This window comes from Chelonia mydas, chromosome 2, assembly GCF_015237465.2.
Source record: "Chelonia mydas isolate rCheMyd1 chromosome 2, rCheMyd1.pri.v2, whole genome shotgun sequence".
Taxonomy (NCBI): Eukaryota; Metazoa; Chordata; order Testudines; family Cheloniidae; genus Chelonia; species Chelonia mydas.
The window spans coordinates 259766396-259793877 of NC_057850.1; the positions used below are offsets into that span (position 1 = coordinate 259766396).

The 27482-nt window shown below is 51.2% G+C and overlaps 2 protein-coding genes and 1 long non-coding RNA gene across 3 annotated transcripts in view; 2 read left to right on the forward strand and 1 right to left on the reverse strand.

The window, feature by feature from the left end:
• LOC102941352 (zinc finger protein 420) overlaps positions 1-27482 on the reverse strand; it is a 289208-nt gene that overhangs the window by 39002 nt on the left and 222724 nt on the right. The gene's annotated exons all lie outside the window — the stretch shown is intronic.
• LOC119565455 lies at positions 1516-13183 on the forward strand. Its single transcript, XR_005224150.2, has 3 exons — positions 1516-1729; positions 2443-2565; positions 10668-13183. It is a non-coding gene; the product is annotated as an uncharacterized LOC119565455 (long non-coding RNA).
• The window catches only part of LOC102941811, a 32093-nt gene continuing 24278 nt past the window's right edge, over positions 19668-27482 (forward strand). The window contains exons 1-6 of the mRNA XM_043541894.1: positions 19668-19881; positions 21482-21871; positions 22701-22827; positions 23311-23424; positions 23684-23797; positions 24119-25428. Of these exons, the coding sequence (XP_043397829.1) occupies positions 19858-19881; positions 21482-21871; positions 22701-22827; positions 23311-23424; positions 23684-23797; positions 24119-25428 (2079 nt within the window). The 5' untranslated portion in view covers positions 19668-19857. The remainder of the gene's footprint in view (positions 19882-21481; positions 21872-22700; positions 22828-23310; positions 23425-23683; positions 23798-24118; positions 25429-27482) is intronic.

Consider the following 27482-nt stretch of genomic DNA (forward strand, 5'->3'; position numbering starts at 1 on the left):
TGTTACCCCAAATCACCATAATTTTCAAAGTCCTTCTTCTTCCTCTTAGCTGCTGTGATGAGGTGTCCTACTCAGATGGGTCCAGGCCATTCTGAAGTGCAGGATGGCTTGGAAGTCCCCCCTCTGCTTGGCACGAGAGGTGCTGGGAGACAACTAAATGCAGGCAACACATTTTTGGCAAATAGTGAATTTTCTGGAAAAGGCATTTTTCCAGGGCACCGAAATGATTCGTGGATGTGGGTCGAATTCAATTAATAGTTTTGGGCAAAAACCCAAAACGAACAAACATTTCAGAAACGGCGGAACATTTTGAAGCGTTTGGCGAGTTCGTTCTGAAATGACTATTTCCAAACCAAATCTTGTTTCCAATCGACATTTGAAATCTTTAGTTGGACCCAGATGAAATTTTTGTGTTTTTCATTTTGCTGAGAAATTTTTTGTAAAATTCAGCTTTGGTGTGAAGCCCACAAGATTTTTTTCTGGCTGTTTCAGTTTGGGCACCGACCCAAAAACCCAGTTATTAACTCAGCTCCAGAGAAAAACCCCAGGCAGCTGCCGCAAGGTCATCCTTTCTCCTGCCCTTATCTTTTGATTTCACAGACAGATTATTCCTATCTGGTCCCTTTTCTGTTTCCAATCTTTTCGGTTCACATGGACCCAGTGAACTGTGATTCTCCCAGGTGCAATGCACACTTACTGTCCACTCCCTCCCCAGTGTCTCGCAAATTCTTCTGATATTCTCTCTTGCCCTGAGTATGCACCAATCTTCTGCCTCGGTGCACTGTGCCTCCCCCATGCAAAACTCAGACCACATCCTAATGCAATATGCTTATGAAGTGTGCTCCCCTCCTGCCAGTGGCTGATTTACATAGAGGATAATAGCCTTCTACCGCTACCATGTAATAATGCTGCCCCTTCCACTCAAGTGGTGGCCTCTCCTATTTTGGTTCTGAAGCACGTAGGTTCAAATCCTGCTGGTAGCTTTAGAACTGTTCCATTATTGGTCCCTTAAGGAGTTTTTCACATAAACAAACATATCCCCCCCCCCAATTAAATAAATCGAGTTCTTTCCCCCCCATAGGCTAGGAAGGAAGGCATTGTTCCTGTTACTTGTTTGGTTAAAATCCTTGGGAGAGGGCTCAGATGCCGTGGACAGGAGCCCTATCTGTAGCTAGCCGTCCAGTCTGCCTGTGCCTCAGGGTCCGACGCTCCGGGCACTCCGGACCCGTCCGCACGCATCCCTGGTGCACCTGGTGCAGAGGGGAAGGGCCCCGGCTGCCAGTAAACGCTGCGCATCGCCCCCCACCCGCCTCCACGGCCACACCGGGGAAGCTGACTGTAAAATGCCCTACCTGAGCCGAGGCCGCTCCGGGCATTGTCCTGGCGCCCCGCGGGCGGGCCGCGGGCGGCGAAAGGCTTGGCTGGCAGACGGCAAAGCGGCCAGGGCTGCTCAGCCGCAGACCGCCGCGCACCGGCTCCAGCGGGGGGTTTCCACCTGCCTCCGCCCCGCTCGGCGGCTCCGCTCCCCAGGGCAGCCGCAGCCCGGCTCAGGCGCGCACCGGCTGGAACTGGAGCAGGGGGCGGGGGCGAGAGGCGGGTGCGGACGGAGACAAAGGCTGGCGAGCGGGGAGAGGACGGAGCCGGAGCCGGAGCCGGAGCCGGAGCCGGGCGATGTGCGGAGCGCGGAACCCGGGATGTCTCCGGATCTGCCCGCACCAGCCGCGCACAGGTCTGGACACAAAGCGGCGCGGCGGGGCGAGCTCCGGGCATGCGGCCATGGCACAGAGCCCGGGTCACTGCAATGCCTCGGCCGGGGGGGGGGGCGCCGGATCATCGAGCCCGAGAGCGCCAGGCGGCCCCAGCCTGCTAAACCGGATCGCCAGGCGGCCCCAGCCGTGCTAAACCGGATCCCCGGGGATCCGGATCTTCCGTGATAAACCCCTCAAATTCACCCCTAAAAATCCTCATTTTTCCAGGTTTAAAGTGAACGTGAGTTTCCCTAGCCACAGATGTCCATATCCAGGTATCCCTGCTGGACACAATGTGTTCCTGATGCCCAGGAGAACCCCACTGATGGGAGCCTCCGGTATCCGGCTCCTGTATGACCCGAACCACCGGCCTCCTTGGGCTGACAGCGACTGGGCCGGAGCGGTCAGAATCTGAGGACAAAGGCTGGAAAGCTCTCTGCCGGTTCTGCCGGTTCTCGGTTATCCATCCGGGCCCAGGTCCAGCAGATAAACGGGGCTCCGCTGGACATTCAAAGCACCTTCAGAAATCGACCCCAGGAGGGGGAGGTTGCACTCACTAGGGGACACTGGTGCTGTCAGTAAAAAATAGTGATTCGTTAACACGGGCTTTTATTTTTTCACACAATGTAAAAACTCAAGATTCTCTGTAAAAATGCAAATTCCACCTTTTTCCCCATGGCAAACGGATTTCTAGGCTCCCCGATGAGCACCCTGTTTACCCTCTTCTGGGGTAGCCTGGATCTTCGGCCTGCCGCACCAGGACAGCGATGAAGCTGGGCTCCTGCCAACAGACTTCTGGGTCCCACACTACTCTCAGGTAAACCCCAAAGCGTTCCCAGGCCCTGGCACCCCTCCATTAAGCCAAGCCAGGCCTCGCTCTCTCCCGGTAGGACCGAGGGCTGGGGCTCTCAAGCTCAGTAGGAAGCATCAGCCCCAAAGCCCTGTGTGCATGCAATGGGAACGTCAGGCCTCCCCAGCTGCAGCAGAAAGCAGCCCCTGGGCCCAGAAATGGTCTGTGTGTGTCAGTAGCTGGAGCTCAGTGTCATGTCGTTGGGGGGTCCGTCAGAGAGAGGTGTGTCCTGAGCATGGGGCTAGGAGCTAAGCCAGCTCCTGGCCCTGGCTCTGCAACACAATGCTCTGCGGCCTTGGGCACATCACTTAAGCTCTGTGTGCCTCACTTCCTCCCCCTGAGAAATGGAGCTAATTCCGCCTGCCTCTCAGCTCAGGGGGATGCCAGGAGGGTTAACTATGGCTTGTGAAGCCCAGTATAAGGCTGTGTAGGGAAGTATCTTGGGGGGCATAGAGCCACCATAATGTTTCTTACATGCCCCCATCTTAGCAGAGAACATAGCCAAGAAAACAGGGGGTGGCACAGGCATCCCTATGTTATGCTGATCCCTGGCTACTGGGAAGGCCCCTTGGGGCCATGGGTAGCTGATATAAAACAGCCCCAGGAGCAAGCGTCCGAAGCACAGCTCAGGATCCAGGTCATTAGTATTTATTTATAGGCATATCCATGGCATTCATCTCTGTAGTATCTGAGCAGTTACTGTTGGCAAAACACTTTGAGAATAAAGTGCTAAATATTATATCAGTGACATCAGCTTATATGGACTGTGCAACATCAGCTTATATGGACCGTGTGGCATCAGTTTGGACAAACCGTGTGATAAGCATTGGCGAAGCTGTGTTTCTCTCCCCAGGAAATAGCAAGCTGGGCTTCATTCGTCACAAGATGGGAACCACAAGATGATTTTAAAGACCTCACACGCTTATTTGTGATTGGAGAGGAAGCCTGGCCCAGTGGTTAGTGCTCTGCCATGGGTTCAGTGCCCTACACTGCCATGGACAGCCTGCACATCTTGAACAAGTTATTTGGGGTCTGCCCCAAAGCCCTTTAAAGTTAATCGGAAGATTCCCACTGACTTCACTGGGCTTTGGATACGGCCCTGGCCCGCTTGTCGACATAGGATCGGGGGGAGTTAAACCGGTTTGAAAATACTTGCGTACACACGATGCAATTCATTATAGTCCACTAACTCTGGATTTATCAAGGACACAGGAGCCCTCTTTCAAAGAGAACTACGTTTGCTGCAAATTGAGTTAGTTTAGGCAATTGCTCACGTGCATGCAATGTTGCAGCGTATTACTTTGGCAGTCCTCCAACTACTATCTCACACTGCTTTGCAGGCAACCATTAATGACCTGTCTGTTTACCTGTGTGCCCTCCACTGCTCTGGGGTCACATTGACCAGATGTCCTGTCCCGCATTTAAAATCTGGCGTGGGGCCAGACTTTGCCCCCTTGGTCCTGGGTTTGAGTATATCCGCCTTGCTGTGATATTACTCCAGAAGCCTCTACAGCATGCCTTGAGCAGCTGCTTGGAACCTGCTGAGACCCTGAATCTCATCACATCTGTGGAGAGGCGTCGGTACAGGAAGCTCTTTTTGTGGCCATTGCTAAGCAGATGACTGTGAGGGGCCAGAACCAGGACACCAATCAGTGCCGGATAAAAAGCAAACAGTTCATTCGGACTTACATTAAAACCAGGGGTGCTGGTCGTAGTAATGTGACCTGTCCATTTTTTGAGGAGCTGGAGAAGATTTTCATAGAATCATAGAAATGCTGGGCTGGAAGGGACCTTGAGAAGTCATCAAGTCCAGCCCCTTGTGCAGAGGCAGAACCAAATAAACCCCTAGACCATCCCTGACAGGTGTTTGTCCAACCTGTTCTTAAAAACCTCCTGTGATGGGGATTCCACAACCTCCCTTGGAGCCAAGATCTCTTTGGGACTCAGGACCCTGACACCGGTCACAGAGAAGGTGAGCCCGATTCCTGCCATGAGACTGATTCCTGCCAGCAACTAAGCCTGGTTCCTGGACAGAAACCCAACCCCTGCAGGCAGGCCTGAGTTCCTCATCTGTACAATTCTAATAGCCCGTCCTGACCTTCCCAGGGGCTGTGAGGATAAATACATTACAGAGCGTGAGGTGTTCAGGTGTTGGGGCCAGGTGAGTACCCGGAGAGAGCACGTGATTCAGAAGTGTCGGCCGCGGAGCCCTCAGCAGTGGGAGAGGCTAGTGAGATTGTCCAGCAACAGAAGAACACAGTGTGCGGTCTTCAGACACAACGTCTGTCTGAAGGGGCCAGGGAGGAGGGTGTTGGTGGTGAAATCCAAAGCTGGGAATCAGGAGAGCTTGGCTTCATTCCTAGCTCTGTAATTGACTCACTGTCTGACCTTGGGCAGATGAGCTAGGCCAAACCTTTCAAACCTGGGTGCTGAATGGTATGGAACTGGATTATATTTTATTGATTTCAGGGGGAGTTGCTGGGTACTCAGCCTGTCTGCAAATGAGGCTACTTATTTAAGTGCTTTAATATGGATACAGGGGTCTACTTTAGCTACCCAAGTCAGAATATTTTGGCCTTAGTTGCTTGGTGCCTCAGTTTCCCTTTCTGTAAAATGGTATGCTACTTCCTCTACTATATCATACGTCTTCCTCTACTTGAGCCAGCATGCTAACAAGAGCCATGTGGCTGCTGCTGCATAGGCGGCAGCTCAGACTAGCCACTGGTGTCCGAGACCCCCGGGGTCCGAGCCTGAGTGGCCGCCATCCATGCCGCCAAGTCCACACTGCTCTTTTCAGAGCACTACACTGAGCAGAGCTCGCATGAGTCTGTCTCTCCAGGCCGGGAGGCACGCTCCCAGCTGCAGTGTAGGCATACCCAGTCTGAGGGGGTGCGACTAGAGGGGCCCTCTGATGCTTTAATGGACACCTGGGCCTTTTACAAGGACTGAGAGGGCTCAGGCTAGGAGAGGAATCACAGGAAGGGGGCTGGCTGCCCGACCCCTCCTGTAGAAGGCCTGGAGCCAGCGTCCGCAGACAGGATACCAGTGGAGCTAGCCTGGGGGCTGAGAGCTCTATACTGAGGCAGGGAGAAGACTCAAAGGTAGCCCAGAAAGGGATTAAGAACAGGGCCCAGAGGGCAGACTGAAGAAAAGCCCATGAAGGGCAGAAGAACTCGTTGTGTGCTGGGACTTTTCAGTTGGACGTGTTTGTTTGTGGCTTGGCCAGAAGGCTAAGCCACATCTCCAGCACTGACCCCGTGTGTGGAGTTTGAGGGCCTGAGGAAGATGGCAACTGAGGCACGGTGCCCCGGAGCGGCCAGTGGCCACAAGGGGGTGCACAGGAGGCGGCCCCAACCTGTTACAGAGCAGGAGACATTCCAAGCAGTTTGTCTCCCAGGTCAACATAATTTCCCCATGACACTTGTGTCCTTGTGCCGTAATAAAACACGGCACGATGTCCCGCTGGGATGGAGAAATGCAAAGGGGCAACTGCCCTGCGACCTCAGGGGACCAACCAACACGTTTTAAGGTGGATGGTAACGTGCATTTTGCCCGAACAAAGGCTGTGGTAGCAAGGATCCCCCTTAAATGCAGAGCGCCGAGGGACCCAGTGAGCTAATGGCGGGGTTTTGTGATGTGGAGATGTGGTAACTGGACTGCAGCTTAACTCACATAGGCCACTGCTCCCCTGAGGGCGCCTCTCCTCCTGTCCCTCCTCGCCTCGGACAGGTACAGAGCAGTAGGGGATGCGCTTCGCAGCAGGGTGAGCAGCTCCCCCACCACAAAGCACCTCCCTTTTCCCAATGGGGGGCTGAGATGGGCCTTAAGTTAGCCCCACCCCCTCGCCACAGAGCCCTGCCCCCTGCTCCTCCTCTTTTCCCCAAGGCCCCACCCCCTGGCCAGGGTGCTCGAGAGCAGCCCCTGGCCCACGTTCCTACCCCTCCTGGCATGCCGTCCAGGGCAGATGGAGAGTCCAGGGCTCCCCACAGCAGTCCAGGGCTCCTTACCATGGCCTGGCTTCGGCTTCCAGCCTAGCCAGGGGGAGGATCCTTGGGGAGAAGAAGAGGAGCAGAGAGCCTGGCAACAGTTCCGGCACTGGTGCCCCCACTCTTCTACACAGGTTCCAAAGCTCCCGCAGTTAATCTGCCACCGCCTCCTACAACTTCCTCCATTGTCAGGACGCCCGGCCATGATGTTTAAATGTTACCCCAGGGACTCCAAACCTGCCTTGTCCTCTGGGGGTGCAAGGTCCTGGGGCTAGAATGACCCTTGAGGATCAGAGAATTGGCAGTGCAGACATCCTGGGGGAATTAAAAACTTGGGGCACTGCTCCAGTACTGACTGATACAAAAGGGGCACCCCTGCCTCAGGAACACGGTTCTCTGCAGTACCTGGCTTCTCCCTGGGGGTCTCCCAGCCAAGCGCTGACCTAACCTAGATGGCAAAATCACACCAGGTCACAGTCCACGCTGGTGTGGTTTAATGAAATGTTCCAGCTGCCCGGTTTACCGCAATCTCCGTGCCTTCCCACAGCAGTTTGTTAACAGGGAGCCACATTGCAGCCACAGAACTGATCAGGCCCCAAGGGAAGGCAGGGGTTGCTTGCTGTCTTGGTGGTGAAGCACCTGGACCTCTATGATGTGGCTGTTACACTGAGAAACCCCATCATATTTCTCAGACATCCCTAAAATTGCTTTTAAGCATGAAACGCCTCTCCTCCGGCTAAATTAAATAGAGCTGTCAATATACTGTTTCAGAAGGGTGGAAGATGTACCCCGGGGGGCACTATTTTAGATTTGATTCTGACTCACAGGGAGGAACCAGTTGGGAATCTGAAGGCGGAAGGCAGCTTGGGTGAAAGTGGCCACAAAATAACAGAGTTCGTTATTCTAATGGCAGGAAGGGAGTGAGAACAACAGAACAAAGGCACTGGGCTTCAGAAAAGCAGACTTCAGTAAACTCAGGGAATTGGTAGGTAAGGAGGTCCCATAGGAAGAAAATCTAAGGGGAAAAGGAGTTCAGGAGAGCTGGCAGTTTGTAAAAGAGACAATATTAAAGGCACAATGGCAAACTATCCTGATGTGAAGGAAAGACAGGAAGAATAATACGAGACGAATATGGCTACCGCAGGAGATCTTTAATAACCTGAAAATCAAACAGGAATTGTACAAAAAGAGGAAACATGGACAAATTGCTAAGAATGACTACAAACAGACAGCACATGCATGCTGGGACAAAATCAGAACAGATAAGGCACAAAATGAGTTACAACTAGCAAGGGACATAAAAGGCAGGACAAAGAGGTTCTATAAATAGATTAGAAGTAAGACAAGGACAAAGGAATGTACAAGTCCATTACTTAATGGGGAAGGAGAGCTAATGACACAGAAGGAGAGTTTATCAGATGGCACAGAAGGCTGAAGGGTTTAATACCTTTTTGCTTCGGTCTTCACTAAAAAGGGTAATTGTGACCAGATGTTTAACACGATTAATATTAATAATCGGGGGAAGGAAAATAGGCCAGAATAGGAAAAAACAGGTTAAAGAATATTTAAATAAGTGTGATGTATTCAAGTTGGCAGAGCTTGATTCAGTGCACCCTAGGGTACTTAAGGAACTAGGTGAAGCCATCTCTGAACCATTGGTGATTGTCTCTGAGAACTCCTGGGGGATGGGTGAGGTTCAGAGGACTGGAGAAGGGCAAACAGAGTACTTATGTTTAAAGAGGGGGAAAAGGAGGATCAGGGGAATTATAGACAGTCAGCCTTACTTTGATCTCTGGCAAGATACTGGAACAAACGATTAAACAATTTGTAAGCGCCTTGAGGAAAATAAGGTGAGATCCAATCTAATTTTTTCTTGGTTCATCTTCCTTTCATCAGTTAAAGGTTCTCCTCCCTAACCCTTTCCTGTGCTTCCTTAATATGGATGCATGGGCCAGATCCTCAACTGGTGTAAATTGTCAGAGTCCTATTAACTACAATGGAGCTACACTGGTTTTCAGCAGCTGAGGATCTGCCCCCAGATATTGGTGGATGATTATCATTTCCCCCTTAGTCATCCCCTAGATTTAGTTCTTGAGGGCATTTGTTCCCTCCCATCTACTTTGGAGTGTGGACCAGGCCTCAGCCTCATGAAATCTATCATTTTGTGAGCACCTTCACCCAAGTTGCCTTCCACCTTCAGATTTGCAAGCAGTTCCTTCCTGCTAGTCAGCATCAAGTTTAAAATGGCTGCCCCACCACCACCTCTGGTTACTGTCTCCACCATCTGAAAGAAGAAGTTGTTCCCAACACATTCCAAGAACTTACTGGAGATATTGTGTTTTGCTGTTTTGCCTTTCCAACAGATGTCTGGGTAGTTAAAGTCCCCCATCACTACAAGGTCTTTCTTGTGTTTTGGGTATTTCTGTTATTAGTTCTGGAAATCCACCTCCTCCTCTTGATTTGGTGATCGGTAGTAGACCCCTACCAGGCCACTGCCCGTGTTAACATTTTCCCTTTTAATTGTGATGCGAAAGCAGCCACTCAAAATGTTTCTGAATACCCCCTGCTAGATGGTAGATATTTCTGAGAGTGACTAAAGCCACAGTAAAAAGGGAATGCTACTATCCTGCCCACAGAGAAATCCGACTTGGACAAAACACGCTGCTGGAGTTGTTGGGACAAAGCTATTGCAGCACCAGAGTCCACAATTTAATCAGATGCAGTGGATAACTGTCTGAACTACGTTCTCCATGGTCCAGTGAGCCTACTGAGAGAGTCACAGTGGAGGTTCCAGCACAAACCTTCCCTCTGCTCTTGTATCCCCACTCAGTACTTCTGAAAATTCAGGCCTGTAGTTTCTCTGAGACTCACTTTTCCCATCTGTTAAATGATTTTTACCCATTCGTGCGCTAAGACTCTACAGGGCTAGAAACAACTGGTTCCCGAGCAACTGCCGCAGACATGCCACCACCAACAGCTCTGCTATGACAGAGGAATATTTGCTCCTTTGCCTTCCTGGCTTCTGGCTCTGACCCATGGCTCTGGTTCCTGGCTTCTGATTCCAGCTCTGACCCTTGACTCTGGCCCTAACCACGGGGCCTGACTGTGGCTCCATCCCCTAGGCCTGACTGCCCACTCCCTGGCCTAATGCAGACCTGCTGCTGTTACAAAGAGCTACATGCCATCCTCGACAGAGACCCCAGCACCATCCCCAAGAGCACCGTGGATACTTCAGAGGAGCCTGAGTCACAGGCCCCTGCCTCGAACAGTGAGGAGGAGAAGGTGGGAGCAAGAAGAGGAGTATGGGGGACAGGCAACTGGGGGATCCAGCTCTGCAGCAAGCCAGGACCTGTTTTTTACTCCACCGCAGTCCAGCCAGTCCCATCAGTTGAGCACAGGCAAACCTGATGCAGGGGAAGGAAGCTTGGGTACGTGTGCACTTTACTTTGAAATTACAAGGCTGGCCCCCCAGAGTAGCAGCACTCATATTTTGATTTATTCATTTTTACTCTACAGTTAGTGGGGGCCATGCGGAGCAGTTTGTGTATGTGCACTAAGATGTCCCATGAACCCTCCGTAGAGATCTAAGTGACTCTTCCATGGAGGTACTCTGCAATCCTCTGCAGAAGGTTTCTGGGGAGGGCTGCCTTATTTCTTCTGCTGCAGCAGGACACTGTCCCATACCACTCAGCGATTATTCCAGCAGGCAATATTGCAGCACTCAGACTAGCAGTATACGGGCCCAGGCGGCATGGGGATGCCAGCAGCCACTGAGCTCTGTCTGCCTCTTACCGTCAGGAGTGAGATATCAGCTAAAATTACTGTGGAAAACAGTGCCAGTATTCAGTGCTGCTGCCCTATACAACTAGAACCATGTAACCAAGCTATTCCCACCTCATTGCCCCAACCCCGACAGACCATATTCACCATGGTTGTGACTGGTGCTGTGCACAAGCAATACCAAGCAGAAGTGAGAATGTGCTTACAACTTTTGGAGAGCAAGGGGAGTGAGTTCCGCCTCTTAAGTTTTGATTTCCATTGTGAATATAATGACCACGGTATCTCTGTGTGTTTTCTCTACAGCTGCTACCACTGCAGCCTTCAGGGTCTCTTCCTACTCACCCATGAATGTCTATGCCAGATAAGGAGGAGAAAGAAGAGGGCTCAGGATGACAAGTTGCAGGAGATCCAGCAAGCCAGTGCTGCATGAGGGAACAAACACAGGGCCTGGAGGGTCACTCTTGCAGACAGCCTGGAGAAGGATAGAGGGGAGAGGGAAAAAGTGCAGGAGAAGGAGAGGGACGTGCAGTAGGACATGCCTGCATTTCTCAGACAGCAAACAGAGATGCTGCAAACTCTGGTGGACTTGCAGATTCAACAATCCCACCTTCCTCTGCAGCTCACCTTCCTCTGCAGCCCACAGAGAATTCAATATCGGGACCTCCCTTGGCCTGCCCCTGAACATTCCACGTGGCATCAGGGGTCAGTGCTTAGACAAGACAATCACAGCTTCACATACACTGACCTGTGAAAGCCACAGTTGGTGTATGTGTACCTGAAATGGAAATGACTGTTCTTTCCCCTTCATAAGTTCTGTTTGCTAAATTTATTAAGGTTTATAAAATTTGAAATGGTTTTCATTTGAATGTTACAGAATAACATTTTATATTTTTGAACATAATTGATCTTTATTGGTTCACAACATATGCTGGCTGATACAGATCAGTTCTGAAAGTGACCAATTCCCAGTTACTGCACTGTGTCACACAACCCATAACATCATTCACAAACAAAATTAATAGGTTCATTGACAATGCAATATTCCTACATATACAGCAATCAGCACAAGATTCAGACTAGGCTGCAAAAGAGCAAGGCCAGGTAAAGCACACTGCAGCAACACACATTACTCTGGCTTGCTATTAAAATGGTCTTTCAAAGCCTCCCTGAGATGTATAGCTCCACGTTGAGCTCTTCTAATAGCCCTTGTATCTGATTGTTCAAATTCAGCAGACAGCCGCTCCAACTTTACCATCCACCTAGTGGAAACTTTCCCCCCTTTGCTTCACACATATTATGCAGGACACCGTGGGCAGCTATAACCATTGCGATATTTTTCTCACTGAGGTCCAATCTGGTAAATAAACTACGCCAGCGACCCTTCAAATGACCAAAGGCTCATTCTACTGTCATTCCACCAAAGCCATCAAGCATTGCAAAATCTTTCAAAAAGACCCTGTGCTGGATGGTGGCGAGTTCTCCAGTGAGATACCTACCCATGGTGCACTTCACTCTGCATCAGTACAAGTGCTCTTGGTGACTGCAAGCACCACCAGCGCTGGCCTTAGGCATGAGTGAATGGGGTGCAAGCCCGGGCACTGTTACAAATGGGGCGCCTCCGGAGCAGGGGTGCCCCTCCCCCTGCTGGCATCTGCAACCCCATGGCTCCTGCCCCCTGTCTTGGAGCTGCCCCTGGCCAGCTGCTCCCAGGAGCTTCCTGTCTGCTGTAAAGGGGCGGGGAGGGGCTCTGATGTCAGGCTGCCTCCGCCCCCCCCCCCCCCGCCCATGTACCCTGTCTCCACAGAGCGGGGGCGGGTGTGTGTGTGAGGACAGGGCTCACCAGGAGCGGGACGGAGCTGCTGGTGGCTACTGCTGTATCTGAAGGAGCTTTCCTTCAGACTCTTGAGTGCAGCTCTCTTCAAGGGGCAGCATGCGGTCTCTCACACACTCCCCCAGCTCACACATGCCATCAGCTCACAAATGCTGTCTCTTTCACACTCATCGCCCCCCAACACATACTTATATTGTTGTTTGTACTTGTTGGTACTTCCTGCAATACACATATAGTCTCTGTAATTTTATTCTTTCCAAGTGCTGTTATTTTAGTTTTTTGACTGGTCTGTGCATTTCATAATTTTATTTCTCTCTTATGCTTACATTGAATTCTTTGAGTAGTGAGTTCTAAAATGCCTAACCTGTCCTCGTTGGAGTAATTATAATTATTACTGTTATTATCATATTGTGCTTTGTCATTCATTATTTAAAGTGGTACAAGCAAATAATAGTATCCTCCTAGAATGCACCTTTAGCTTGTACTCATTTAGTAATGCCAGTTTAAAAAACATTAGCTAAACACATAACTTTAGACACTGGGCAGATGAAGGTGGCTTATGTTCAAATTATATTTTTAGTTATATCTATAAAATAACTTAAAATTTGCATGAAAATAAATGCAGTTCCAGCTCTGATACCAATAGCAATGATGGTGTCAAATGTTAGTGAGTCACATACATGATTGTGATCCGTAAACATAGATGCCAAAATAATTAGAAAAATTAATTCCCTTTCTTAATAAAAGAGAAAAAAACCCTTACTCATGTTGAAATTATGTTTTAAGTGAACAACAATTGACTAGAACAGAGGAGATAATGGCAGTAACACAGTGTTTCTGTTAGAGAAGGTAAGCAGATTTTATTTATTTTTATTTATCTCCACTAAAGATAGTGAACTGACACCTCAAGGCTTGGGATGGGGAATATCTTGCTGTATTATCTCCTGATTGTTCTAAATTTACATATAAACTTTAAACGTGGCTTTAATTGGCATTTGTACTGTATATATTTTTTCTTTCTTTATATAACAATTAGAGAAAGTGCTCCTGTCAGCTAATCCCTAAATTATTATCTGAAAAAACCCTAGAGTTTTCAGGTGCCTAAGTAGTCCCTGGAATCATGAATAAAGATTCCTCCCACCCCCCAAAATCTGAACCAGTGCCCTGGGTGAGCCAGGAGTGGCCAGAGGGCTGCAGGAGGACCGTGGGCTCTGACAAGATGCAGTCACCGTGCGACAGTGCGAAGCCTGCCTTGAGCCACATGCCCGAGCATCAGGCACCACAAGCCAAGGTGCAGAAGGGTGGCAATACACCATCTGCCAGGCCCCCCTTACTTCTGCACTGCTGCTGGCAGTGGAGTTGCCTTCAGAGCTGGGTGCCCGGCCAGCACCCGCCAGTATCAGGCCGCCCTGCCAGTGCTTAATTTGAGCCACGGCTCAGCTCTGGCATCTCTTTCAATACAAATTAAACACTGCGGGAGGCAGCGGGGCCCAGAGGTGATGCGGGGGAGGGAAGCCCAGGGAGCCCGTGGGGGCCAGGAGTGTTGGGGGGATGCCAATATACAAGTTCGCCCAGGGTGCCATTTTCCCTAAGGCCGGCCCTGAGCACCGCCAACACAAGCAGCCAGGTATGCACACGCACAAGCGATGTACTAACTGCGGTGGCCATATGCCGACGTAACGTAGGGCGATGTAACTCTAGGGTAGACCTGTCCGAAGTGGCTGAAGGGTCAATGATCAGAGGCAAGAACTAGATTATGGAAAACAGCTTCTGCACAGTGATGTGTCAAAGCCCGTCAGAGGGTGGCTAGAGTGGGGAAAGGGAACATGCGTCACTTCAGAGAACACAGCATTGCGACCAAAGCAACTGATTGCACCTGATAATGAAATGCCACTGTTAGATAAGCCTAATGTTCTGACATAAACCAAGCGGAAGCAATGGCCTTCCTAGTCTGTCCCCTCTGGGCCCCAAATGGGAGGTGGGCTGACTCTTGCCAAATACTCTTTACGCGCTATTGTTCTTTTGGGCTGTACTCATCTTGAGAGAAGGAGCAGGTGCATCCAAGTGAGTGTCTGAGTTTTTTAATAAAGAGCATAAGGAAACTGTGAGGATTTAGATGAAACCGATTAGACTCTGAAGTTCTTACTAAGCGGAAGAAGGGGAGGAGCTGCATCACTGTTGCTCTAGTTTTTTGGCAAGAGACAGATTTCTGAAGGGAACAGGTGCATGTGACTGATACGGAGGCAGCTTCATAACAGAGGCAGCTTTCTCTAGTGGTCATAGGAAATGACTGTGAGTCGGGGACCTGGGTTCTAGTCCCAGGTCTGTCACTGGCTCCTTGTGGAAGGCAGGGAGTTAGTGGGGGAGCCAGGAGTATGTCCAAGAGTACCTGACCCCTTGGTCTGTTCCAACCACTCGACACCTCTCATGGGTGGCCTTACTCTGAAGGAATCTCTGTCCCTGTTGTTCTCCCTTGTGCTCTGAGATGCAGTTGTGTGCTAATTTTCGATCTCCTAGGTAAGTGATTTACCAAAAACTTAACCTTTTACATTTGCTTTAAAGACTCTTAACTACCATCCGTTTCAGGCTCTTGATGTCGTTAACAGATTAGACTCACTTTAGCCAGCATATTCATAAAATTATGCTAGCTCCCGTGCTGGAGGTCAACCAACTCTATGGCTATTATTACTGAGTATAATTAGGCCTTCCTCATAAGAGACTTTGGAAATAGATCCTCCCTTTATTCCAGCAGATGGGGGAACCATGATCAAAGCTGAGAAGCAGCCTAAAAGCCTACCACCACCAGGGGGACGCTCAGAAGAGGAGTGTGATCCACATCCTATATTCTTCATCGAGCTATTGTTATGATAGGAATATGGCATAACTAAGGTATGTTTTATGCAAGATGAGTCATGTGAGGTATCATTGGAAAGGTTATGATGTACTGACTATGATTATCCTATTTGTAGACATGTATCATTTCTGTATCTGAAGTTAGGAATATTGACAAAGTAACAATTACAACTGTGTTTACACCTGGGCAATGCCCACCAGACAGTATGCAATCAGCTTGAATGGGCCATTAGGGAGAACAATAGGACTTTGAAGATGCTAATCTCCCACCTTCCTGAGTAGCCTCCTGGGATGCTGCTTTGACACTGCAGGGTCATGTGATCATGTCACCTGCTACTGGACACCATCTTGGGCTGCTAGTATTTTGCCACTACTAGGGGGTGGGGTTCAAACTGGGAAACAAAGGATTCCTGCCATATGTAAATCCTATTTAAGGCTGGCGTGTGAGTTAATCAGAGTTGGTTCTTCATTGAATCCCGGCCCAAGATGTCTGCTAAAAACACCTAAAACTGAACTGGGGAAGGACTGGACCCAGGCTAGAAGGTGTCTGGTCTGTGAAAGGAATATCTGGAATTCTAAGCTGCAAGCAAAAGAAGTTTGTCTTCAAGAATTTCTGCAACCTGCTTAAAACAACATTTAGGGTGAGAAATTACTACTTGTAGCCAGGTTTCAGAGTAACAGCCATGTTAGTCTGTATTCGCAAAAAGAAAAGGAGTACTTGTGGCACCTTAGAGACTAACCAATTTATTTGAGCATGAGCTATCCGATGAAGTGAGCTGTAGCTCATGAAAGCTCATGCTCAAATAAATTGGTTAGTCTCTAAGGTGCCACAAGTACTCCTTTTCTTTTTACTTGTAGCCAGTTTCTTTAGTGTATTAAGCTTAGTTTTTGTGTTTGCTTTATTTGCTCAATAATCTACTTTGATCTGTTTGCTATTCCTTATAATCACTTAAAATCTATTCCTTGTAATTAATACACTTGTTTTTGTTTTCTATAAACCAGTTTGTGCAATTAATAACTAGGGGGGCAAAAAGCTATGCACATCTTCCTCCACATTGAGGGAGGGGCCGATTTTCCTGAGCTTATGCTGTACAGATTTCTGTGCAGTGCAAGACAATACAGTTTTGCGTTTAAACTCCAGAGGGGGTGTGCACTTGAGTGCTGGGCAATCCCCAAGCTGAGTCTTCCCATGCAGACTCAGCTTGGGGATTGCCCAGCACTCAAGTGCACAGTCTTCAAAGTCTGTGTCTTCCTACAACTGGGCATGTCCCTACCTGTGTGTGTGCTAGAGGAGGCTTGAGGGCCTGGCATATGAGGACAGGGTGAGGGAGCCTAGGCTGGTGGAACAGGTGGTCTCAGTGGAACCCCAGTACATCAGGTGGCACCCTGGAGTGGGGGGACAATCCATCACAAGGAGGTTTTCCAAAGGGTAGAACAGGAAATGACCCGTGAGAGTTGAGAGAGACAGCAGACTGACAGGACTGGAAAGAACCCCGAGGACTCTGCTCGGTATAAGAGAGGTTGCAGTGAACTCCTTTCAAATCACAATCCTTTCATGTATTTATACCTGCTCCTGTATTTTCACTCCATGCATCCAATGAAGTGGGTTCTAGCCCACGAAAGCTTATGCCCAAATAAATTTGTTAGTCTCTAAGGTGCCACAAGGACTCCTCGTTGTTTTTGTTCTGGAGGACGCTCGCATGGAAGAGGGGCCATGTCCCTCCACAGATCCTGGGCAAAGGCAGAGGAATCTCTTGGAACGTGCCGAAGTTCTGACTCTGGAGGTAGCTATGGATCCTTGCTATGCCCTGAATGTGAGGATCTATGCATCTTGGATCTTACTGAACACCAGGAGACCCACGTGGCAAAGGAACCATGTAGCTGTGTGGAAAGCTCTAGCCAAGAGCAGGGTCTCGGAAGGCCTGGAGGGAGTCCGTATCAGTGCTCTAAGTGTCTGAAAAGTGTTAGATTTAGATCGTATCTCCCCATTCACAAATGGACCCACCTGGGGAAAGGCCCTTTTGCTGCACTGTGTGTTGGAAAGGCTTCATTGAGAAACACCTGCGCACCAGGCGCTCCAAAACCCACGCAGACAGACTGTACCGCTGCCCCTGGCAAGAGAGGAGCTTCGCTGAGAACACACCAGCCTTCACACAGCAGAGAGGCCATGCCACTGCACTCAGAGAAAGAAGGATTTCAGGGCTAAGCGCTTTCTCACCAAACACTCCATAGTCAGTGATGGAGAATCTACTACGACCCTTTTGGTTAATTAGTCTCACCATTAAAAAAATTAAGCCTTATTTCCAATCTGAATTTGTCTAGCTTCAACTTCCAGCCATTGGCTCATGTTATACCTTTGTCCGCTAGATTGATGAGCCCATTATTAAATATTTGTTCCCCGTGTAGCTACTAATAGACTGTAATCAAGTCGCCCCTTAACCTTCTCTTTGTTGAGTTAAATAGATAGACTCAAAGAGCTCAATCACTAGAAGGCAGGTTTTCTAATCCTTTAATTATTGTCATGGCTCTTCTCTGAATCCTCTCCAATTTACCAGCACTCTTCTTGAATTGTGGGCACCAGAAATGGACCCAGGATTCCAGCAGCAGTCACACCAGAGCCAGATACAGAGATACAACCTCTCTGCTGCTTCTCAAGAGTCCTGTGTTTACACATCCCAGGACTGCATTAGTCCTTTTGGCCACAGCAGGGCACTGGGAGCTCAGCTGATTATCCACCAGGACCACCAAATCTTTTCCAGAGTCACTGATTCCCAGGACAGAGTCTCCCATCCCGTAAGTATGGTCGACATTCTTTGTTCCTAGATGTATATGTTGACACTGAATCATATTAAAATACATATTTGTTTCCACCCAGTTTACCATGAGATCCAGAACGCTCTGAATCAGTGACCTGCTCTCTTTATAATTTACCACTCTCCCGATTTTTGGGTCATCTACAAACTTTATCAGTGACAATTTTATGTTTTCTTCCAGGAAACTGATAAAAATGTTAAATAGTGTAGGGCCAAGAACTAATCCCTGCAGGATCCTATTGAAAACACTCCCACTTGATGACAATTCCCCATTTACAATTATGTTTTGAGACTTATCAGTTAGCCAGTTTTGAATCCATTTAATGTGTGACATGTTAATTTTATATCATTCTAGTCTTTTAATCAAATTGTCATGCAGTACCAAGTCAAATGCCTTACAGAAGTCTAAGTATATTATGCCATTGCTACTACCGTTATCAATCAAACTTGTAACCTCATAAAAAAAATCAAGTTTGTTTGACAGGATCTGTTTTCCATAAACTCATGGTGATTTGCATTAGTTACATTACCCTCCTTTAATTCTTTAGTAATCAAGTCCTGTATCAGCCATTACATTATCTTGCCCCAGACTGATGTCAGGCCTATAAATATCCTTTTAAAAAATTGGCACATGAGATTTCTTCCAGTCTTCTAGAACTTCCCCAGTGTTCCAAGACTTATTGAAAATCAACATTAATGGTCCAGCCGGCTCCTGGGCACTGTGCTTACAACCTAAATAAAGACAAACGGTCGGAGGGGAAACAGGCATGGAGTGGAGACTTGTGCAAGAGATCTCCCAGCAGGTTGGTGGCAGATAGAGACTAGAATCATGGTGTCCTGACTGCTTTTTCCATAGATTTAGCAGAATTTGATTTTTTTTAAAATAATTTTATAATATCAATGTTCATTTTAAAGCCCCCCCCCCCCCCAATACTTATTGATTTTAATGTTTCGCAGTTGTGAAAAGTTACGAGTAGTATCGGGGGTAGCCGCGTTAGTCTGGATCTGTAAAAGCAGCAAAGAGTCCCGTGGCACCTTATAGACTAACAGACCTATTGGAGCATAAGCTTTCGTGGGCGAATACCCACTTCGTCAGATGCATGTAGTGGAAATTTCCAGAGGCAGGTAGTAAGTGTTTTCAAATCAATGTAAATGTTCACAGTTGCGGGATATTGGGAAGGCGGAGGTCAGCCAATAATGATTTTACAACAGTCTAATTTGGGAGTCAAAAAGATAATGCTTTATCACCGTTAAAACACCAACTGTCAACAAGTCCAAATATACGAATACGAACACCCCTTCATTCAAAACCAAACACCAATAAGTTCTCCGGCAGCATTTGTCTCCTGTCGCCTGTCCGTGCACGGCCAGTCCTGTAGATCGGAACACGGCTCGTAGGTTTCTATGTACCGTGACCTTGACCTGTCCCAACAAACATCGAACCCTTCCAGCCGAAGAAGGGTCGCACTGGGCCAGGGCAATGGTCCACCCACCGCAGGGGCCTGCCCTCGGCCAGGGGCCCGGGCCAGGGGCTTCAGAGGGAACGAACACAACAGGCGACCAGCCGTCCCGCCACCCAGCCGCCCGCCTGCCCCGGCTCGGCAGCCAGCGGCGGAGGGCCGCCCCGGGGCGCGGCTCAGCACCGCGGCTAACAGGCCGCAGCAGCAGGTCCCCGGTCCCCGGGCGAGTCCGGCTGCGAGACGCCGGAACCCCCGAGCCCCAGCGCCGCCGCCCCCCGCCGGGCTCCGGTCACACCCCACCCGCCGCCAGGGGCCGCTGCCGCCCCGCTCCCCGCCGGCCCCGCCCCGCCGCTCCCGGCCCCTCCCGGCAGCCAGGCCGCGGCTCCCTCCCTCCCTCCGGGCCGCGCTCGCTCTGCTCCGCCCGGCAGCGGGGCCGGCCCGTGGCGAGGCGGCGCCGGGACTCTGCCCAGCCCGCAGCGGGAGCGGGGCTCGGCCGGGCCGGGCCCGCAGCGGGAGCAGCCCCGCCCGGGGGGGCCATGGCCGAGCGGGCCGCTGCCCAGGTAAGGGCCCGGCGGGCGGGGGAGCCTCGGGGCCCGGGAGCGTCTCCCCGCCCGGCCGGGGCCCGGGAGCGCGGTGCTGGCCGGGGCTGAGCCCCGGGGCGGCGAGCAGGGACCCGCCCCCGCTCCCACCAGCCCCGCTGGCTCGGGGCCCTCACGGGACATTGGCCGCTGGAGGGCTCGGGGTTGCCCAGGCTCTGGTCGGCCTGGGTCTTTGTCCCGCCCCGGGGAAGCCGGGAAGCGGCTGGGAGCCGAGCTGGAGCCGAAGGATTCAGGCTGCCGGGGGATGAGGGATCGGAGGCCCCGTCTACACTACAACCACCCCAGTGGTTTTGTCCCCGTTTGTGACCCGAGTCTGAGCCAGCTGCGGCAAACACCCCTCAGCCGTGTCTCTGCCGCCCCTTTTCCACCCCACGGCCGTTGTCCATCCTCCCTAGGGAGCTTGTTTCCCTGCGGTCCGGGCTCCCCCAGGCACCTCCCCGGGTGGCCGCGGCTGTCGTGTCCCCCAAAACCCACAGCCGCAGAGCAGCGTGTGGGGGCCGTGCGCTCTGGGGCGTCCTGGCAGCAGCAGCGTCAACCTGGTTGCGCAGGCCTGGCTGCCCGGTGTCGTGCCAGGGCTGTGGTGCTGGCCCATGCCACCCGCACACCTGCTCACAGAGTCTCTCGCCCTCAGCAGGGACCGAGCAGGGTTTTCTCACGGGGGGGCTGCTGCTGCAGCCCCAGCACTGAGCGCTCGGACGGGGCCCGTCTCTTCCTGCTCTCAGTTTTTCCCCAGCTCGGCTGGCATGTGCTTGTCAGGAGCAGGGAAGAGGAGTAGGAGGAGATAGATATTGGCGGCACCAGAGCCTCCAGGCTTGTGTTACCCCCTGACTGGCCTTCCCCAGGCTCTACCACTCCTTCTACTTGAACAAAGGCTGGCCTGGGCCCTCTCCAGTACACCCATCTCGCTGGTTTTTCCAGGCTCCCTTCCACTCTGCTCCTCCCTCCCCTGCGCACCTGTCATACTGCTCACGGTCAGGCTGTGCGGGAGATCATAGAATATCAGGGTTGGAAGGGACCTCAGGAGGTATCTAGTCCAACCCCCTGCTCAAAGCAGGACCAATCCCCAATTAAATCATCCCAGCCAGGGCTTTGTCAAACCTGACCTTAAAAACTTCTAAGGAAGGAGATTCTACCACCTCCCTAGGTAACGCATGGTTGGCTCTTTCCAGCGGTGAAAAATGTCACGCATGGAGCGCCACTCAGCTGAGTGGTAAGAGTCTCTGGTGTGGGATAGGCCTGGCATGTGTTCCCCAAGAACCTTCTCCACGTCTGTTTTGAAATGGCAGCGGAATTAGGTCACCTGGTGGAAGAAGCGTTCAGATCAGCGGGTGTAGCGAGTACGTCGGTGACGAGCCTGAGAAGTTTGTATCGTTAGAGTCCCAAACCCACCAACGTGAGGCTGACAGAGAAGGGTCTGTTGTCATTTTTGTTGTTGCATCTGGAAGGAAGCCGTAAAAGACTAACTCTCGGGCCCAGAGAGCATGGAACAGCCTGGAACACGTGAGCGGGCCTTACGCCCTTTCTCTTTGTGGCCGATCTCTTCTTTTCTCCTTGCAAGCAGGCTCCACAATGGGATGTCACAGCCGAGCAGCCAGTGCCTTTAACCCCCCCGACTGCCCCTGAGCATACTTCTGAGGCAGGAATGCAGCTGCCGCTGGAACAGACTGCCATGTGGCCAGAGGTGACTGTGGAGACGACCGTGGAGTCGCATGCCACGCGACTGTTGACGCTAGAGGGAAGAATGGGGATGGCGGAGAACAAACTAGTTGGCTGCGAGAGGACAGTGGTGGAGTTTGGGAACCAGCTGGAGAGTAAGTGGGCCGTGCTGGGAACTCTGATCCAGGAGTATGGGCTGCTGCAGAGGAGGCTGGAGAACATGGAGAACCTGCTGAAGAAAAAAGATGTCTGGATCCTAAAACTTCCCCCAGGCACCCAGGGAGAAGTCCCCAAGGTAACAATATCCCAGCTAGCATTGAGGGGCAGAAGTAAAGCTGTCCCCTCTATTAGATGTCCACAGGGTGTGTAGCCCAGTGATATTCAGGTCTGTTACAAAATTGCTTGGATAGATTGGGTGTACTGGTGCATAACGAAGCACTGGTTGGGGCTCCTTAGCTCCGTTCTCCTCCTCCCCATCTACAGACCCATCTAAAAGGGGGAGAACTACAAGACACTCTGTCTTAAGCTAAGATGCTGTGACAGGCTCTCAGATCCGGAGAGAGTACAGGGAGCCATGGAATGAGAACAGGAAATTAGCAAATGTAGTCTAGAGCTATCGATTTTAACGGTGGTCATCAAGTCTTAAGCTGCAGGTTCAGTACTACAGGTTTTCGTAGTATGCAACTGGTCAATGATCAGTTGAAGTGTCAGTCTTTGGTTTTATTACATCAATCGGACTATTGCAGGCTAAGGCATGAAGAGGGGGGTAAAGTCACGCTCAATCAGCAGTGGAAGGCTAGATGAAAGTAGTGGGTCCTGAGAAGGCAGGAGGGAGAATGCTTGGCATACGCACTGCTGGAAGCTTTCCAGATGTAAGGGCAGCATGAGAAGAGGCATAAAGGCAGAACCTGGAGAAGATGACAGAGTGTTAAGAGGGAACTGGGCAGAGTACGGCCATGGGAGGGAGCGTTGGGGGCGCTGTGAGAGGCAGGGGTGAGCTGCGTCATGCTCTGAAGGTGATGATGATGGAGGTTTGTGTGAGGCTGTGCTGGGGAGGGGAGGTGCTGAATACTCTCCCCAGTGGGGGGCAGGAGGTGCTGAGGCTGTGACGCTTCTGATTTCAGGTCCCTGTGAAGTTCGATGAGGTCTCGGGCTGTTTCTCCGGGCAGGAGTGGGGGGTTTTAGAGCAACGGCGGGAGGAGCTTCACAAGAACACAATGAGGAACAACTATGAGACGTTGATCTCGCTGGGTAAAGATGAGTTGAAAATTCCTTTAGTATCAGTCAGATCTCGGAAGTGCCAGATGCTGCTCAGTATATTGCTCAGGCTGTAGGCACCTGCTAGCCCTGCCTCTGGAAGACTCTGGTCTTACCCACAAGGAGGTAGGGAACCCCTCTTCCTGATCTCTCTCCCCATGCATGATGGGGGGTACCTAAAGCATCTCCTGCAGGGCCCGTTTTGCTCCGCACTACTTGGCTGATCAGATTCGGGGAGCACTCCTGTGATCTGCTTACTGTTCCTGAGCCCAGACAAAGCGAGCCAGTCCCACGTCAGACCTGTCGTTAAGAAAAGAGCAGCCACCCTATCATTTACTTCCAATGGTGCTGCCCATGGCCTCTGGTGATGGAAGGGGGTGGGTTTAAACTAGTTAAAGATTCTGTGGATTTGTAGGTGTGAACTCAGTGAATTATTAACCAAACCCTAATCCCCTTAATATCCTTTTCCATGGACAGACAATGCTGCTTCCATGCCTGATGCTCAGGCCCGGATTGAACCCGGGGTAGAGCCTCGTGTCCAGGAACAGCAGGAATGTCAAAAAAGAGAAACCCCGCCGGATCCCAGCACAGGTGAGGAGGAACTGACCAGAGCAACTTGGAAGCAGCAAGAAGTCGTCGAGGGCAGGAAATTAACATGATTTTCCTGTGCTCTTGTAGTTGTTATATCTCTTCTGATGAGTTCGATCAACATGTTCCTTCTCTGTGGGAGTTTTCGCCTTTCACACCTAGTGCTGGTGCCAGTCAGATGTTGCCATCTGCCCTGAAATCCTCCCTAAAGGGTTCAGCGGGTGTGAGAGAAACCTAATGTCATTCTCCTTCCCGTGAACAGGATCTCCCATTTCTACTCCCAGCGATAGCTCATGGATTAAACAAGAGGAAACGCCATGTGCTGAAAGTCAGGGGGGCTTGGTGGAGAGAGAAATCCCTACAGATCCCATCAAGGGTGAGTTTACGTACACAGGAAATGCTTTGCCCGCAGAGGCAGAGAAGAGAGATGTTACTGGGCAATGGAAGTAGATCACAGACTGGAGGAACAGAATGGGGGGGTGGGAAGGTGATAAATATGTAAGGACAAGGTAGCTATGGTGAAGCAGAATGGGGGGGAGGTTATGATTATTTATTTGTATGGCTCCAGCAGTGTGCTAGGCACTCTGCAGACAGGCACCCTCTCCGCTCTCAACTTCCTGGGTTTTCCTGGTGAATGAGGAACGTCCTGGGATGAGGTTGCTGTTAAATCCTCTCTGGATTCCCTTTTATATTCCAGCAGATGAGTGGTGTCTTGAGGACAGTGCTGCCATCCCGGAACTTCCCAGGGGGGCGCAAGGAAGCTCAGAGGAGGATTTCCAGACACCTGCTGAGAGATGGAGCCATGGAAATCAGTGCAGCTCACTGACACAGCAGGGAAACCCTGCAGGAAGCAGCCTGGGCCAGCCCACTCCGTGTGGAGGAGACTTCAGCGGCCTTGCACCAGCCACTGATCAGGAGGAAAGTCACCCAGGAGAGGGACCGTATATATGCAATGAATGTGGGGAAAGCTTTGTCTGTAAGCAGTTGTTCGCAGTGCACCAGGGAGTCCACGCACCAGGGGAAGTCTCCATTTCTCCAGTATGTGGAGAAGGCCTCACTCAGAAATCCAATCTCCTACATCCCCAGAGAAGCCAGGTCCTGGCAGGTGCAAAGCCCTACAAATGCTCTGAGGGCGAGATAAACTTTAGCCTCAAATCCAGCCTTCTCAAGCACCAGGTCAGTCACATGGGGTACACCTGCGCTAAGTGCAGGAAGAGCTTCAGGCTGAAGATAAGCCTCCTCGTCCACCAGCGACTCCACGCCGGGAAGGGTGAGGGCTCGCTGCTCTGTACAGACTGCGGGAAGAACTTCAGCCACCCCTCGCAGCTGGTCCGGCACCAGCGGATCCACACTGGGGAGCGGCCCTACCAGTGCACCGACTGCGAGAAGAGCTTCACGGAGAAGTCCAAGCTGACCAACCACTACCGCACGCACACCGGCGAGCGGCCCTACGCCTGCGCCCAGTGCGGGAAGCGCTTCATCCGCAAGCACCACCTGCTGAAACACCAGCGCGTGCACACGGGCGAGCGGCCCTACCAGTGCCCCGAGTGCGAGAAGAGCTTCACCCAGAAGTACTACCTCGTCGATCACCGGCGGCTGCACACAGGCGAGCGCCCCTTCCAGTGCCCCACCTGCCAGAAGAGCTTCACCGAGAAGTCCAAGCTCACCAGCCACTTCCGCATCCACACGGGAGAGCGGCCCTACCACTGCGGGGAGTGCGGGAAGCGCTTCACAGAGAAATCCCAGCTCACCAACCACTTCCGCATCCACACCGGGGAGCGGCCCTACGCCTGCGCCCAGTGCGACAAGTGCTTCATCCGCAAGCACCACCTGCTGAAACACCAGCGCGTGCACACGGGCGAGAGACTCCATCGCTGCCCCCAGTGCGAGAAGAGCTTCCGCTACAAACAGTCGCTGAACTGCCACCTGAAAATCCACCTGGGGAACCACTGCCCCGTGGGCAGCGCCCTGGCCCCCGAGCAACAAACCCCGGCTAGACCTCGTTGTTTATGAGAGAGACGGGGCAGGAGTCCCCGGGCTGGGAGCGCCTTGCAGGTTCTGACGTCATGTGACGTACAGGGAGGCTGGGATTCCCAATTCGACCTCCAGGAGTGTGCAGTGTTGTCACAGCTGTGTTGGTCCCAGGATATGAGAGAGACAAGGTGGGTGAGGGAATCTCCTTTTATTGGACCAACTTCTCTTGGTGAAGGAGACAAGCTTTTGTGCCCCACAGAGTTCTTCTTCAGATCAAGCTGGAAAGCTTGTCTCTTTCACCAAGATGAGTTGGTCCGATAAGATATTTCCTCATCCACCGTGTCTCCCTACAGGAGTTAGACATCCAACTCCGGGGCATCACGTTCCCTGAGGCTGCTTGGAAAATCGCAGCCTAAAACAACCCACTAAATTCCTTAAACATCCAGCCTACAGCCGGCGCTGGATAACTGTTTTATAACTGCTGGCAGTTTCATGCCGCCATCCTATAAGGGGTTTTTAATAAAACTACGTAGTTCTCACCTAGCACTTTTCATCAGTAGAGCCCAAAGTGCTTTCCAAATTTAAAATTATTTTAACACGTTCTAAATTTTGGGAGCCCAGCTGGAGAAGCCTTAAAGGAGCCTGATTTTCAGAAGGTGTCTGCTTGGCACTTGCTTAAAATCAGACCTCTTGAAGGCCCAATTGAAAACTGAGGGGGCCCCCCAAATCATTTGTCACTGCTGAAGGACACAGGCCATGATGTGCAACTGACTCCTGTTTAAAATCTCTTTGGTGATAAATATGAACTTTTTCCCGGGGGGGCTCTCAGGTTGGGAGGTGTTGCCAGCTATTCATTGGCTTGTGGATATTTGGAAGGGGTACAGGTTCCTCTGTCACTGTTGTTCCATCTCCTTTTGCTGCCGCTCTGAGCCAGGAGAGTGAAGCACTAGACTAAAAAGCCTGGTGGTGTTGAAACACAGTGATCAGCACTCCTACCTACGGGCCAGGGATGGAACAGGGGACTTCCTCCCCTCCCTGTTTGGAAGGGAAGGATTTTGCTGGGTGGAATGAAGCAGGCGGATGCACAGTCTAAGCCTGATGTGACAAGGTACTGAATGGTCTCCGGTCCTGTTGACTGCAATGGGAGTTGATGGCGCAGCTCAGCACTTTGTAGGAATAGGCCCACAGAGTGGAGAGCTTAAAAGCGAGAGGGACCAAGGGCCTGCATCGAGCAGCTGGATGGAGTAAAGAAAGCATGGAAGGGGCAGCCCTGTGGGTGGGGGGGATGGGGAGGAAGGTGGCAGTGAGTAGGAGAATGGAGCAAAGGGGACAGGAAGGAGGGATGGTGGGGGTGGGGGGAGAAAAGAGAGGTGATCCTCCCAGGAAGAGGGCAAAGCTAAAGAGCAGAGTCCCACAGCTCTTAGCTCAGTCTCTGATGAGGTAGAGCTTGATAGCAGGAGGCTCAGGCTTGTTTGGTTTGGGGCCAGTGGAAAGGTGGCCACAATCCATTCGGATTCATAAATGAAGGGAGTGTCACTCTGGGTTGGTCAAGTAGATCATGGGTTCTGAGTACACTTCCCAGTACACATCCTAAAGAGCTGCTGCGTTGGTGACAGTAAAACCTGGCAGGGTGTCTCCTGAATGATCCAAGCCATGCGGACAAGGAGGGTTTTCAAATACTGTTGTAAATATCAGTTTAATGAACATGGTGCCTCTAACTAAACGTCTTTCCCTTGGTTTCAAGTCAGGTGCAAGTCTGTGTTTTGTACCATACCCCTTTCTGCTGAGCTTCCCAGCGTTTCCATTCGGCCACCTGTGTAACTTGCTTAATGAGCGCCACTAACCCAGCCCAGCTCCGGTTTTTCCACTGGTCTATCTTCCACTCCCCCTGGCTGCCGCCACTCTAACCTCCTCCTGCTACAAGCTGAGTTTCACTAGCACTTTCCCAATGCTTGTCAGGTGAAAGACCCATTTTCAGGGTCAGGCCTATTAATTAACACACCCAGCATTGCGAGGTCAGTAAATACGCCCATTGGACAGATGGGGAAACTGAGGCAGTGAGCGCTGAAGGCACTAGTCCAGGGCTG